Below are 17,015 nucleotides of genomic sequence, written 5' to 3'. Positions count from 1 at the left end.
TTAAATTGTCAGCAACACACAAGATATCAACAAAGGTTTCAATAAAGTCCTTCACTGAACAAATCGCAGTCTCTGTTTTTGGGTGGCTCGCCCCTACCACTGAGGTTCCCCTCTACCTCTACAAAATGGGAGGAATCCCAGCAGCAGAATAGGTTTTCATGCAGATCTCAACCAGGAATCCATACAAAGAAAAAGGACCCAGCCTATAAAGGCCAAAAGAGGGTTATTGAAATTTCATACAAATAAAATATATTTCTAAATGTAATTAAATGCATATAAACACATATACACATATACGTGGTCCTAATAATTGTTTTAACAACTCTTACTGTGCATTAAATAACTGAACACATTTCTCAACATTAACATGAGATAAAATGCTTAACATTTTTCTCCCCACCACTCACTCAGAAAAAACAGAGTGGGGATAATGTAAACAAAACACCTTAATATAAAACATTTTTTCTTAACACAACATACATGAAATTAATGCCTCGTAAATCCATATTAACATTAGCAGATGCACATTTCAACTCCATTTATCAGGCTAACTTCAGTAAAGTTTACTCACCAGAGGCTCAAATACATATATACACACACACTCCGGGTACAAGGCAGAAAAGCACAGCTCTCATCAGTCCAGGTTCCGCTTTTAAGAGACAGGGACACGGGAGTTCAGTAATGCGTAACCTCACAACGGAACTTAGCGAAGTACATGTGGCTAATAGCATGAGCTAGCGCCATGCTGCTAATAACAACTCACGTTCTCTTTCGTCTGTCACAACCCCGCGGTCCGCTAATAAACCCACGGCAAGAAAAAGCTTCACTCTCTGCGTCGACGATAAAAATAATTCAGACTTGGAATATCTGGCTCTTTTACACAAACCCGTAATATCTGCAGCAACAGGTTAGCATGACGCCACCTTGACGTTGGTCCGGCAGAGAGAGAAAAAACGACGACAGCACGTACACCTCGACGGCGTCTCCTTGGTTAGGCTGTGTTATATCACGTGAACTCCTCATGTCACCCGAATCTTTTACAGTTAAGAAAGGCACATTCGCCACATTTTGAAATAAACAAAATATTCTTTTTAAACAGACTATCCGTTTATTTTAATTGCTAACAATCTATTAATCAATTTACTGACATATTTAAGATTTTAATCCTAAATTCTATTTATTCATCTTGTGTAAGATTTTAAATCAACTCTGTTTATTTATCTGTCACAAAACAATTATGAATTTATTAACGTATTGATAAAATCAATTAACTGATAAACTGGACTTCTAATAAGGGCCTAGTAACCTGGGTTACACTTTTGTTATTTTATTTTTATTTTTTGTAATTGTCACTGGGTTTTGCAAATATTTAACCAAGTAAAAAGTATTAAAAAGTGCTTAAATGATTAAATACAGTGTTTTTTCCATTTCATGAAACACTTTGGAAATACAGTACGAGGTTTCAGAATGACAGCAACGATATTATTTATATGAGTGCATATATTATAAAAAGTATTTAAAATATGTAAACTATCTAATATGGAGTTAAAGCGCAACTGTGCCAAAAGTTGCATTGATGCGAAATTAAATTAGCTTCATTTGGCTAGCATTGGGGAAAATCCCATCCAAATCTCCACGACATCTGTTTGTATCTAAAATTAGAGCGTTTCTGCAAGCAAGCGTTATAGCGTAGCCAGTAAGTCACAATGTAAAGTAATCTCAAAAGCAATTTAAGTATTTTGGGCTCAAATCAAAATAAAGCACAAACTTTATCTCGGAGCCATCACAGCAGTTATGTTCGATGCTTGATAAGAACAGATTAAATGTGTCTGTAGAATGTAGATGAAAGATCAGATTCACAATTGTCATTTAAAGCTGCACATGTTCCCAAAAGATTACCCTGTGCGAAAGTATACAAGACGACAAATAGATTAGATCTGTACCGTCCTAGAGCATGTTTAATCACCACACGCATAAAGTCATTTTTCAACGCTCATTAAAACATGAATGTTTGTGTTTCCACACACTCCTGTTCTCCAACTCTTCAGGGTCTATTTCCATCCAGGCTCTATAAGATATACCTTTCCTCTAATTATGTTTTAAGTGAAAAAAAAGTCAAGGCTCAGAAGACTTAGCTTATTAAGTTCACATTACTGTCGCATGAAGAAGGCAAATGAACATGTGTGAGGTTTTATTGTTTCAGTATTTTACTCGGTGTCCTCAAGCACATCATTAGGACGATATATCACAGCACAGCGTTGTTTGTTGAAGGGGTAGACCTGCTGAGAGAAGCTGATGATGTTATTTACTCCAGAATTTCACTGCTGCTTAATGGCGGAGGGTTTTCACTATATAGATTATATTATAGAACAAGCACCGGTGATGTGAGGAAAGAGCAAAATGAAGACAGACATCAACTTCGGATACAAATCCCCCTTTATTTGATCAACTTTGTGGATTCCCATTACGACAAAAAAAGCTGCCAGGACGGTTTCAGAAAAATGTTGTGTTGTGAAGGGCGTCTGTGCGGCGTCATTCTTTAGATGTGGCTCCCCGTGCATGGTCATCCCCCACTCAGCATGGCTAATTGATGCAGCATCTTGCTGACTGCTACCTGCGTGTGTGTGTATGTGCGCGCACTAGCATGTGTCCATCCTGGCCCTGTGCCCAGGATGAGACTGCATATCCATCACTACTCTAGGCCCAGCTGAGGGACCGAATCTGCACCTCCCCTCCCCCTAACCAGTGGACAGATTCAGGACACCTCGGGTTCATTAGTCATAGGAAAGTAGGGCAGGTGCTTCGCGAGCGCTCGGCTCCCTCTCCAAGATCCCCTATCACAGTCTCAGGGTGAAGTGTGACTCACTTATACGCCACGAGGGCCACTTCGGCGTGAGCCGGGGTCTTTCCTGCTCCGTGCTGAACGCAATGGGACCCCAGCAGATAAACGTTGGGGGTCCTTCTGCTACAGGATGTGAATATTTTTATCTCTTAGAATGTGAGGGCCACAGCCCTCTGCATTTCATATAGCAGTTTAGTGCAGCATTAATGAAAAGAGCTGAAACATGAATATTAATGAACAATTGCTTTGCAGGCTGCACATGCGGAACTGCCCCGAGGTGCACAGTTGTAATGTTTTGCCGGCGAATACGGAAAAGTAATATGCAGATCAAGAAAATGTGATAGGAATAAATTCTCTTTGTTTTGGTTTGTGTGGAGCGTCTGCAATGAGGCAGCCCATCCATACATTTTAATATTAAGAGCACTGGAGAGCAAACGCAGTCTTGCGAACGGCAGGCAATTAATATATCAAACATGATATGGACGGTTATTTTAGTACGACTTTCTTCACTGAGCCTTTACGAAAAATTTGGTAAGGCTAACCTTCCAAAATGTTGCTCCTCTCTGTTGCTGGAAAATTGTGCGTTGAGAATTATTTAGTAGAAATTAATTTGATTAAATTGTGAGGTCCCTAAAAATGAGTCTTGACTTAGACTTGTATGCAATTAACTCTGAGCATAGAATCCAAATTAGAAACGGGGGAACGCAGTCTCAGCGTCTACAGGGAGAAATATTTTCTCGGAACATCACAACACAGAGATAAAAAGATTCTCTCGTGTCCTGTCTGTCGTTTTTTTCTCCTGTTAAAATGAGAGGTGATTTGTTCCTTCATTATAGACGGCACTGTGAAACACAGGACAACATGTGGTTTATGAGGTTTTAACAACATTGATTGGTCATCGAGTACACAGCAAACTGCTAGTCCTCAGGTAGAAGTTTAAAGAAATAAAACATGGTGATTTATTTTATAATGTTGTAGAAACAGTTGGCTGTGCATTTATTTTATAATGTTGTAGAAACAGTTGGCTGTGCATTTAGTGTACGGGTTGTAGTTAAGTATGAGAATAATCAAATTCTGGTTACTATAGTTACTCATTAACTATGGAAATATGTATAATTTATAATGACGGATAATACATAGTCTATTAATAAAAAATAAAAAAGAGTACAATATTAATGTTATGGATATTATTTAGAAAATAAGCATCATTCTCTTGCATTTAGAAGTCAACGGGTATCACCGTTGTGCGGTTACAGACTTTCTTCAAAATATCTTATTCGGTGTTCTGCGGAAGAAAGTCATACAGGTTTGGAATGACATGAGGGTTAGTAAATGATGAAAAGTCAAATTTTTGGGTGAAATATTTATCCAAATACATTATCTTTAAGATACATAGAAAATGGAAAGATAAAAGAAAATGTATGCATTTTATATCGCATTTTGTACTTGTATGTATATTTTTTTTCTCAGCCATGATTAGTCATCCTCATCCTCCTTTCCTGTAGAAAAAAGTATAAAACTAAAAGAAGTGTTGAATTATGGTTCAAATCTTTCATGCCTGATTATCTAATGGCTCTATAAGAACAACTGAAGCTGGATCGATTTTGTCTTTGTTTCCCTGTATATCTCACTTTTATAAGAAAATGTGATATTTTACTTGATGTATTTTGTTTTGTCGCAGCCTGAAACTCAGAGAATATTGTTGGTGAACCATAAGTTGGTCGATTTAAAAGGTGTAAATATAATAAATATCTCGCTGTTTTCTGATCACCCCAATCACCATGACACAACGATATTGGCTGCAGTACATACATTATTCACTTTTATTGTCATTTTTGACCTGTATTTTCCTTTTTCAGGAAACCTGTCAACTTGACACAAGTATTAAAAAGTGCTTGTCGAATGATTAAATACTTTTATTGGTAAAGGCCCTGTGACAAACATTAAAGGGTGACTTATAATAAGGATTTAGGGCAAAACATAAAAATCACAATATATTATAATACGATGTTTCCGTAGGACATCATCTTTGTGTGATTTGGAGACTTTGTATATTGAGCATAATTGCAGTATTCTGGTTACATAACCTACAATTTAAACGCAGTATTAGGAGTCATGCAAAAACAACCATCGGCTCAAGCAGTCATGTGAGTGGCAGTACCATGGAAAATGGTGGTGGTGGCTGGCAGTAGGTGTAAAAGGACCAGTGCCCAGCTTCCTCTTCTTTTTTCCCTGTTATCCTCTCTTTGTGTCAGTGAATACAATAGTGGTAATTAATAAGGGCCGTGTTTTGAGCTAGACTGACGTGACTGAGGAGCCGGCGGCAGAGGCCCCGACTGTAGAGCCCTCGAGGTGAGTTATATATGAGACAGGCGTCCACAGGGCTAGCTTTCTCTTCACTCAGCCGGCCACGAGTGACGTTTGACAGCTCCGCTCAGGAGATCCAGGGAAGGACATAGTGATCTCTTTTTTTTTGCTTTTGTTACCTCTAGCAGTCTTCTCTTTTCTTCTGCTCTCCATGTGTTCCTCTGAGCAACAAACACTTTTCAGTCATTCCGGCTGATGTTGACCATATGGGTTATAAATGGTAATTAGTAGTTGGACATTGAAAATTATTACAGGCTTTATTGTCAGTTTAAAATGTATATTTGGTGCTAACAGGCTTTCTTTAACTTAGTTTTTGTTCTCTTCACCATGGCAATAAAGCTCCATCTAGGCTTTAGCACGCAGTGCGACTGCTCAAACCTGTTTAAATGTTTGCCAAAATGTATGCGTTTTGCATTTGTCATAAAACGGGCCCCAGACCACAGACAGAAATTTGTAAACATGGAAATGTAAAATATTTTTCTGCCAGCATGTTCCACCCTGTTGGAGCTCGCAAGGAAGTTGAATTTCCTTCATTTCAAGATGTCCCCAGGACGAGTAAACAATATCAGAGAGGCTGAGTTTGGGGTGTATTTTAAAGATGCATTTTCGTCCAGTCAGAGTAGGCTGGTGGCCTTAAGGCCTTTAGAAAAGAGAGGGGATGAATGTGGGTTTCTGACGCAGGTGTAGGATGTACTGGTGTGAGAAATGAGATGCTGTGAAGTAGGCAAGCCCTCCAGCAGTCCGTGTACCACTGAAACGGGATGAGGGCCTCGGGGAAACTTAGTGGGTCAGACGAAGTTGGTGTTTCACACTGGTGTTTTTGTGCATGAGAGAAACACATAGACCTTTTATTTGATCTTGTATGCTGGACGAAATACTCAAACAAGAAATTATGTTTTATTAAAAAAGGTCTGGAGGAGCACGTGCAGATAACTTACCCGGCTAGCTTGCTATGACCAATCTCACCATTCAGAAAATTAACCCGGCTGGCTTCCTATAACCAATCTCACCAATCATCTTAAGGCCCGGGAGAAAACCCCTACAAGAAGACAAGACACCTTACCCGCATTCTCTCTACATTTCTGCAGCATCCCTCCTCCACCCCAACTCCTCACCATCAGCCTATTTTTACTGCAGTATAACCGGGGGGGACGAGCTGAGTTCGGACACACACCGGGCCCAGGACCCTCTCCCTGGACAAGGGGCAGGCGCTCAGAGTTCATAGGAGCCCTCACTCCCCAGGACCGGACGCCAAATATGCATAATATCCATCCCCATCTGTAGTTGTTATATGTGAGGCGAACTCGTGAAAAATTGGTAACAGATATTGTACAGGCTAATGCAGCTGAGAACATTCATCTTTGTTCATGCAATGTTTAACAATTCAAATCGGAATTGCTTTATTAAACAATTATTATAGTGTCAGATTCATGCAAGAAGTTCCACTTTGAGAAAGATGTTATGTTGTGAAAAGATTATATGAAACTTTCCACATGAAATAAGCTTTTTTTCTGCCAGAGAAATGTGTGTAAAACTATATTTTAGGGACAAAGTTTTAACCAAAAGTGAACAGCCCACCCATTCGTTGTCCTCATTCATAAAAACACTATGTACTGTATACATAGTAGTACATACCAGCCAATCAAATTGGAGAACCGGAAGTAACATTTGGATAGTAAAATCCATCATGTTATTCATGTGTGTATTGCTATAATCTTGTTATTCATGCATGTTGCTTTAGTTCACCTTTTAATTGTTTGCTCAGCTCTGGTGCAGATGTTGACATTCGCATGGATTTAAGCCGTTGGTCTGACTTCCATGTCTCATTGCACGTGACTAATTTGGCTTGAGGATGCGTGTCCTCATCTACTTTCACACCTGACATAAAAGTCTAGGACCGGGCTGCGCAAAACAGGTCATCACATCGATATTCGCTCAAGCCTTCAGCCAGGCTCGGCATTACCAGCCACGAGTGGATGACAGCTCACCTCTCTGCAGAGTGACACCAGAGCAAATGGATGCCAGCGGACGAGATGCGCAAAACAACACAGCCTGAGGGCTCTCAGACCTTTGGCTCCGTGAATCATGTTCTACCTCCACGCCGTCACAGCCCAGATGGAGCGAAAATTATGCATCATGCCAGGATGCTTATGGGATGCTCAGCTCAGAGAACCATGTTATTTTTTTCTGCAGCGTTTGAGGCTACAGATCTCTGTGATTGGTTTTCCTGTTGTCTGTATGGAGAGATTTGTTGAGTAGATGATGCCCAAGCAATACGAGCTCAAGTGCGAAGAGCTGAGATTTCTTCATTGCTTTGTGTGTTTCATCATATTGATCCCAAAACCATCCATTGACAGTTAATGGAGCACGGCAAGTTCTTACGTGTGGGTGCGTGGAGCGTTACACGCATGTACACACAAGCAATTTAACAGGTGGCTTTACAGTGACGCAGTTGCAACAAGCTCATCGGCTTCTGAACATATCTTCCAGCTTATCTGATAGAAACTCAATTTACCAATGTTTTTTTCTACATTTCACCTTTTATGTCAGACTTGCTCCCTCCAAGTTCTTTCTTGATGTATGTTTGCCGTTATTGTTTATCTTGGGCCTGTGCTGTCATGGAGAACAAGACAGGAACTATAAAGAATCGTATCTTCCCTTAAGCTGACAGCTGTTGGAGGGGCTCATTGGGGGGGATCCTTTTGAAGTACACTCGGTTACTCCACACATCAAATCATCCCACATCATCTTGGAACAAGGATCGTCTCATTCCCTTGAAACACGGTGATCCCTACCCCGCACGGCCTTTCAGTTCCTCACTTTCAGTTTTTGTCATTTTTGACTCTTTGCTTCCGTTTTGTTTTATATTTTGGAAGGTTTTTTTTCAGACCTCGAATATCGATCACTCTTTCTCTATCGATCAGTGTTTCGGCGCATAAATGTGCAAGCTCTTTTTGGAGCTCACATTTCTTGCACTGATTCTCCCTGCAGTGAAGCGCTGCTCGCATGACACGACAAGGCTCAGGGCACTAAGCTCCATAAAAATCCATCGTTAACACAGAAGATCAAAGGTTAAAATCAAGGTCAATCAGGTATGCAAGGGATTTCATTACATTTAGTCAGTTTTTTTCCTTTTCCTTTGACTACAGTTGTATGCAGCAAAGAATTTGCAGCTCCCTACTTCATAATCTAGTCATGCAGTCTCAGTTCATGCCTCAGTACTAGCAACAACTGTGAATGCATCAAATCAGTGTAGTGTAATGTATTACATCTAATAATCACACAGTGAACACTGTATCAGTAATTTAGCTGGTTTTATTTTACCTTTGATTACTTTAGTAGTTTATTTTTTATTTTTGAATGTTAACTATTATTGATATTGCTGTGTGCCTTGAACGCTCTGTGCATAAATGCATAAATGTAAATGTAAATAGATAAGTGCACAAACATCAAGCACTATTTATTTATTTATTTAGTATCTTCCTTTTCAATTAATTCAGACTCTACTATTTTGACATTAAATTTGTTAAACGAGCAAGGTGGAGATTTTAGGAGCATCTAGCGGTGAGATTGTGAATTGCAACCAACGGCTCATTCCCCCCTCCCCTTCAAAGCACTACAGTGGCTAACACAGAACTAAGATGTCGCCATCTTTTCGCTTCTTTGCCATTGCGAATTATGATGAGATATTTTTAATTCATTATTAAAAGTTGTTAAAAGTTTGTTAAAGTGAACTGTGTTCAGTATTATTTTTGATGTAGTATTAACCTCTTTAGCTCTGGTTTATATTTTGCATCTGACCCTAGCCACATACATTGGAGTAAATTGATTGGTCTCATTTTATAAAAATTTGGACAATTTTCTGCTATGTTAGTTTAAAGTGTTAGATCTGTGAAATATAGAGTGATATTTTTGTTATACGATTTGTTTTGTGAGTTTCTGTGATGAAAATATGAAATTAAATATAGCTTTTGTGACTTTCACGGGGGAGTCGGGATGAGTTTTAGGAAGACAAATTCCCACCTTATTGTGTAATTTTATGTCAAATTAAAACGAAGCTGATAGGACTGGTAAGAAAGCTGAGCGTTCTAAGCTTTCAAAAGATACCATATATGTTTAGTGCTGTACGAACACAAGATGTGATTATGTAATATTGGACCGACCCGTGGGTTTAAGAGGTTAAAATTGCTTTCGAGAATTTATCACTGGTATGGTCATCAAAATGCTGACAGTTACCTGTCATGAAACCCCAGTGCTAATTGACAGCTGTGGTACCCAATGAGCCCATTTAAAAATATTTAGACCTGTCGGTCTGTTCACAGGTGAAGAGGACATCTATTTGTCCTCAAGCCCTCCCCAAAATGCCTAGCTTCATTGTCTTTCTCTCTTATTCTCTGTCTCTCCTTTGGCACTCTGAGAAGCCTCTCTTCATCATGTTAACTTCAGATGGATGGAGTTTCGGGAAGTACAGGCTGACACACCTCTCGGTCCATCATTGGTTGATTCTAGTGTCTGGCATGTGGTAGACCGTGACAAAGCACAGCAGCTCACCGCACTCTAAATTGTATTTAATTGTTTCCTCTCTCTGTTGTTGTCTGAGAGAAAGTGAACACATAGTTCTTATTTAATGCAAATTCTGGAAGATGACTAGCTATAGCGTGAACCATGTGCCCAGCATGCTCCATGAGTTAAATATGGGGTTTCTGCACAAACTCTTGAGTGTTTATTTAAGAAAGTCTCTGCGACGGTGAGGTAGGCTATTCGTCGGGTCTATTTATTTTGCATGTTTCTGGGTAAAAATAAACAACAAAGAAATACATTCTTGTTTGTCGAGACACAGACGAGACGAGACGCGCCGCTCGATGGTTTCTCCTCCCTGAACCTATTATTTTTCACAGAGGATGAGAATGGGTTGTGCTTGCTTGAGTGGATTTAATTTTTTTGGAAATGCACAACCAGATATCTATACACCAGCCACAGTTATCAGTCCAGTACTATACATAATACACAGGGATTACTCTGGAAATGCCCGAGGCTCAGACACCGATGGTAACGTGTTTGTGCAGGAGTGTGCGTACACGTTTGTAGGTGTGCTGAAGTGTGGAAAATGAGTAGGCTGAATCTTGCTACATCCAGCCTACTGCATATAATCAGCCCGAGGGCTTTTAACAGAAACGTGCCATTAGCGCAGGACAGGCTTCTTCACAAACTAATAAAGACCCAAATGGATTACGGCCGTTAAATCTGTCTGATTTACCCTACTTGCTAGTTTTCCTCCGGATGACACTGTAGTGGAGCACGTGTTGATCTGGGGGTTCTTTCCAGAGGAAACTCCACCACCCCCACCCTGGTCACCATCTAATTTACCACGTACTTGGATTGACGTTATAAATCGTCCTGAACCTCTTCCTCTTGTTAAAGAGACAGTTCACCTCAAGCTGTTCCAGGTCTTTATAAATGTGTTTGTTCTGATGAACACAGAGAAAGATATTTGCAAGAAAGCTTGTAACGAAACAGTTCTTGGCCACCATTGACTACCACAGTATGAACATTTTCTTTGTACATTTTCTTTAACACACATATAACACAAAAGAAGATATTTTGAAGAATGTAGGAAAGCAAACAGTTCCGGGGCACTTTTGACTACCATTGTAATATTTCCTACTATGGAAGTCAAGAACTGTTTGGTCGCATGCATTCATCCAAATATCTTTCTCTGTGTTCATCAGAACAAAATAATTTATACAGATCTGGAACAACTCGAGGTTGAGTAAATAAATAAAGATGGTTATTTCCTTTTTGGGTGAACTATTTGTTTAAGGAACCATCTACTTTTTTTACCTGTCCGCATGTTTCCCTGCACGGTCTGCCACATAACTTAACAATTCAATTACTTCCTCTAGTTGAAATTCAATTTCACGTCGCAGCTGAAGTTCTCGCATTAGCCACATCACATTTAATCAGCTTTTGCTCAGTTCGTCAAGTGCCGATTAACATCAAGTAACAGAGTATTACTTTCTGCCAGGTTGAGATATGAATCAAACAATGGCGCAATATGTGTTCCGTACTCATTTAGCATTGTGAGTAAGAGAGGCGGTTATGTAAGAAGGCAGCGTCGTGTGGAAAACGAACAGGTGGCTCGTGCTCCTCGGCTCCAGACTTTATTTCTTGTGCCACCTCCCTGCAATGTGTGCCTTTTGGCCTTCTCTTCCCAAAAAAAGCCATGGCTCCAGTTGGTCTGGAAACAATTAGAAAAGGTTGTAGAAAGCCAAGGAGGCTTTGTAAAAATGTCAGCGAATTAAATCACTTAATTTCCCATCTTTGTTTCAATAGGCAGTTCATCAAAGTCGACCAACAGGCCAAAACAACAGCAGCAGCCTTGCAAGGGAGCGACGGCCAGCACGAGCGCTCGCTGCAGACCAGCACGGGCGACCCGCGGTGGAGCGGGCGACTGCTTGTGAGGACCGGGCCTGCGTCACTTCATCAGTGAGCCAAGTTGGGGGAGGTTTGCGGGAACCAGGCCGGAGAGCTGTTGAAGGTGGGCAGACGTCATCTGAGGTCCCCGCGCCCCGGAAGACGGATCACACAGGGCCGTCTCAGATCCCTCGGGCGGTTGTAGGAAGCAGCACGAGTCTGCCCGGCAAGGCCAGTCCTTCACGCAGCTTGTCTTCAGACAGTGAGAGGGGACCTCGCAGTGAGTGGGGGCCTCTGCCCAGACTTCAGTCCTCCTTTACTGGCCGTCTGGGACAGCCGCCCCGTGGTCCACTGTCTTTACATATGTACAGCCGAAAAAATGTCTTCCTGCAGCACTCTCTGCATACAGCTGAACTGCAAGCTCTTGCTCAGCAGGATGGCTGAGACGACACACACACATTGACACAAGCCTCAGACCGATACACAATCCACACACACACTCAACTTTGGTGCAGTTTCTCAGCGATGTGACCACGAGTACCTTCTGAACCACATGTACTCAGTTATTCTGCACAGTAACTAATACTGTTTTCCTCTTAAATCTCAGCTAGACTTTAACTGTACATTAGGACTCTACCTATTCATTAAGAAGTGAAATTCTTAATTTATAATGTGTGAAAACCAATCCGTCTTACTTTTTTTTGTACACACTGCACTACTGTATTCAATACTTTGGCTAGATTTTTTTTCACTCGAAAGATCATTATATTGTACAGTCCTGCAGAACAAGCAGGTACAAGTATGTGCAATTTAGGATTTCAAGATGATAACAAGGTCCAAAAATGGTTTTGCCAGTCTGTTTTTGGCAACTAAATGGAACTCAAATGTTGCAGTTCAAAGAATAAGAGACCACTCCAAAACTATTCTGAGGTTTTCTAAATGGACTTTTTATAGGTGTGTGTTGAAGTAAAACAATCATTTTTGTTATGTTCTGTAAACTAGCAACAACATTTCTCCAAAATTCCAAATAAAAATATAGTTTTTTATTTGAAGAAAATGAAAACAAATGGATCCAAATAACACAAAGATGCCATGTTTGCAGATCTTGGGTAGTGGAAAGAAAACAAATTGATATTCATGTTTAAACATAAACTGGACTGGAGTTGGCACAATACATGTACACATTCTGTTTAAAAGCATTCATTTTTCTGCTGCTGTAATTGTTAAATGATACTCGATTCCAATTCCTGTCAAAACATGAACACTACCAAAAAGTACATTTTAACTTTTTACTATGTCTGTATTTAAAATGATAGTTCACCTAAAAATTTAATACTGTCATAATTTTCACTTGTCATTTCAAAGCTGCATGACTTTCTTCTGCAGAACTCAAAAGAAGATATTTTGAAGAATGTTGGTAACCAAACCATTCACTTTGATTGCTGTTGTATGGACACGAAACCAGTGAACAGTTACTGGCGCTGTTCGGTTACAAATATTCTTCAAAATATCTTCTTTTGTGTTCTGCAGAAAGAAGAAAGTAATACAGGTTTGAAATGACAAGAGGGTGAGTAAATGATGACCGAATGTTTCTTTTTGGGTGAACTTTAAGACTGCTTCATGTGGAAACACATGAAATGCTAAGTATTAAGCCACCACAATAACAATAGCTTTCACCTTTTTGTGACGGGTATGATCGACAGAGACCAGTTCATGTCAGCGTGACAAAAGTAAAATTTGGACCATGTAAAAACAGCTAATTGACTTTTTCAAAACCATTTTACATTTACAAGTCTTAACCCGGACTCACAATCATAAAACTGTCTTGTTAGATTAAGCCTAATCAGTTGTAACGTTTGTATTCGCGGGTCACATAACCAGCCCAGCACGATATTTTGCACCAGTAAACACAACTCCAGTAAATAAGACCCCTGCATATATTGCCAAACCGTTGTCAGTGGAAGAGAGCGCTTCAAACCTCTTGCTGCTGGTGAGAATTACCCTCGTGTTGTCAGACCCCTTTTAGGGAATTTAACACTCATTAGCCTCTTCTAATTGCAAGCTGCTTTTTTCCTGTTTCCTTTGGCTGCGAACAGAAATGGACGTAGAGAATTCTTTTGTACAGTGATTTTAAGCTAAAACTGATTTGACAGCGCTTGTGGAGAGATTCAATGATAAAGCCTTAAGTAATAAACACCGCTGCCTTCGCCGGACAGTAGATCATTAGACGGATTTCCAAGGCAGCTGGTTTTGAAGAAAGATATTGTTCTACTTTTCTGTAAAGCCTCTTGTAGAGAAAGGTGTTGTAGATGATGTTGGACAATTCTGTTATCATTCACCTTCATACCGTTAAAAGCTGTATATGATGCCGTCTTATGAGGTCCCGAAATAAGATATTTTGATAAATGTCTCTAGTTTTGTTTCCATTCAATGCAAGTCAATGGGGTCCAATGTTGTTTGGTTGACCAATATTGTTCGAAATATCTTCTCTTGTGCTCTGCAGAAGTAAGTTCAAACAGCTTGGGCGTTAGTAAATGATGAAATCAATTTCATTTTTGGCAGAACTGTCCCTTTAACTTGAATGAATTTTGGTTTTCTTTTTGAATGTGCAAAATGATTGACGGGCAGAAAAAATCAAAACGGCAAATCTGTTGAAACGAACCAAATACTATAAAGGCCTGTCATTGTGATACTATATTTCAGTCCCCCTGATTCAGTGTTTTCAGATGTTTCTGCGTGCCATTCCTTAAAAATCACTTACAGCACTTTTAATCCATTTATTTTTGAAAAACTCCCATACATATAGATAAGGCTTTGATTTCAGTTTAATACAATAGACTAATAAAACGCAACTAAACCTGTTAATATCTCCAATACTGTACATGTAAAGCTGCCATACACATCATCATAGAGGATGAGTTGTTGAAAGAAGTAATGGCCTCATTTACGCAGCGTTGGGATAACATTGATATAATGTTGGGACAGTGTTGACCCGGCTTTACGGATCAGGAGCTCCAACAAGGACATGTGGAGGAGAAGGAAACCCTAAAGAAACCGAGTGCCATCAATCCAGCAGGTCTGCTCCCTGAGGTCCACTGCTCCAATTCCAACGATCCGCTGGGAACGCCATCGCTTTCTATCCCAATCCTTCTCTCTCTCAGACCTACTTCCAGCTTTATGTGCGATCAGGCCCAGGGAGAGAAAAGCTTTAGCTCCGTCACACTATTACTCCTTTGATATCGCACTCCCCTGACCGGAAAGTGTTTGTGTTGCGTGATTTTGGAATGACCTCACGAGGGCAGAAGCTGCTGGAAGTCAATCGTGGTTCGAGCTCTTAGCAATACTGTTCAAAGTTCTAAAAATTCTGTCTGGGACTGTTGGATGTTAAGTGAGCGGTACGAGAAAAAAAGGAATGATCCTCGTTCTTTGCTAAGCCTGCACGTGGCTTTTAAATGCACGGCATGACTTTAAAGAATGGACGTTTATGGGTTCGAATATAAGATTGTGTGGAGAAAGCAAGCGAGAGCAAGAACTCGTTGATACAGCATGTGACTCTGCTGTCACATTTCTGAACTCTTGAACACTTTGAATAAATATTTATTTGGCCTTATTTATTATGTAAAAATTGAAAAACAAATATCAACTCTTTGGGTTTGGGCTTTTCAACCTGTGTATAAAATGTGTATTACCAGATTCTGTTAATACATCAAAGTCGTCTTTTTGAAATGTTGAATTCTTTGGTTTAAGTATGTACAGGGTTCACATAACAACAGCACTTTTAAGATATTTCAACTGTAATAAGATTTTAAATATTGTTTTCATGTCCTCCTCTCTCTCTGGTGGTTAACAATCATTTTCACTGTGTAATATATTCAATCTCATTAAAGACATATATTTCAAAACAAATGGCTGTTGTAAACTATTACTTGCAAGCCCTGTCTTTATTTTCCACATTACTACTTCTGTAAAGTATTTTTGTCAGCGCTTGCAGCATCAAGACACCTGTTCATTAATGTTTGACATCATTTTTAATGTACACAGAGAATACTCCGTAAGCAATATCACATTTTACAATCATCATCTCTAGGAAACTAGGCAGGAAAATGCCATTTCTTTGATGGCTTGCAGCAGTTTAAGTGCCCTGCCCTTGATTCCTGGCGAAGAGGGAAAATAAATGTCATCCTTCTCAAAACGCCCTCTAGAAATTGCTTATTGTGTTGCCTGTAATGTATTGCATCAAAATATATGTCCCTAATCCCCATGTGACTCACAAGATGTGTGTCCATATCGGTCCGTTTCAGTTCAAGCTTTACAGTTCACTTCAAATATCTGAGTTTCACAGCACATATAGCTCTTTCTCTTATTCAGCCATAACGGGTTTATTTTCAGCTAAAAGGAGACCAAAAAAGACCTTCAACTTATAGGCAAAGGTAATTGCATTGCTCTGCAGGGAGAGAATTTGGCACTGGGAACTTTGGGAATGACAGGTGTCGTTGTTTTGGTGTGGGGTTTCTGTGACTTTGATGCACAGAGGTGTTTCTCTGTCACTGTTCATCAGTGTTTCCGTGGAATTGATGTGGTTATGCATGACGCCTGCGTGGAAATGTCTTAAAAATGTTTCCTTAGTTGCCAGAAGTCATTTTGCACATTTGTGGGCATTTTTCACGATGTTTCTTAAAGTTTGCACTTTACTGGTTGTTCATTGGTCTTCATTTACTCGAAACGCGTTATAATTCAGTTCTGTGGGGTGGCACATAAATCACACGCTAAAAATGATCCTTGGATTGAATGAGATGTCGATTTTTTTCTAACTTGTGGATATTTCATCATTTATGTTAGTTAAGAAAAGAAGCAGAAGTTGCTGTTAGAATAAACTTGATACTCTGTTGACACGCCCACAACAATTGCAAAACCGGAAAGCTTTAATTCAATTGGCTGACTTAACACAACTTTAAGGTACAAGAACATGTTTCGTAATTACCAGGTATAAACTGTATATACACTTATTTTAGATCGTACGGTGAAAAGATGACCGGAAATCATACACTGTGGGACAAAAAGTATGAAATTTTACCTTAAGGGTTCCTTTTTTCACCGGTACAGGTATACTAAACATAAAATGCTGTACCTTTTGGGTATTTGGGACATATTGTGTACCTTTAAAGGTACAGTAAAATCTTTTTGTACCCCTTACATGTAAATGTGTCTTTTAAGGTCCTATGGGACAATTATGTAGCCAAAATGTACAATATTTTATATTCCGTCTACATGTAAAGGTGGGAAAAATGGGGAACGCTCAAGGGTATCACCCCAGCAATGGTGACAGGTATTATTTTGTACTTTTTACTTCTCACGATGTATAGAGTGAGTGGAACAGGAGTTGGGAAAGGAC

General features: G+C 39.7%; 1 protein-coding gene across 3 annotated transcripts in view; it reads left to right on the top strand.

Annotated features, from left to right (window-relative positions):
* The window catches only part of ccser1 (coiled-coil serine-rich protein 1), a 75,984-nt gene extending 60,463 nt beyond the window's left edge, over positions 1 to 15,521 (top strand). For 2 of the 3 annotated variants that reach the window (XM_079467816.1, XM_079467817.1), the window contains exon 10: positions 11,543 to 15,515. In XM_079467816.1, coding sequence (XP_079323942.1) covers positions 11,543 to 12,067 — 525 coding nt within the window. In that variant the 3' untranslated portion in view covers positions 12,068 to 15,515. Of the gene's footprint in view, positions 1 to 11,542 lie in introns of all 3 variants that reach the window. The other variant, XM_079467818.1, reaches the window with a different exon arrangement.
* Positions 15,522 to 17,015: the final 1,494 nt, after the last annotated feature.

Source organism: Barbatula barbatula (assembly GCF_947034865.1).
Source record: "Barbatula barbatula genome assembly, chromosome: 11".
Taxonomy (NCBI): Eukaryota; Metazoa; Chordata; class Actinopteri; order Cypriniformes; family Nemacheilidae; genus Barbatula; species Barbatula barbatula.
Note: the sequence above shows the minus strand (reverse complement) of the source record. Positions and strands in the feature narration are given on the sequence as shown.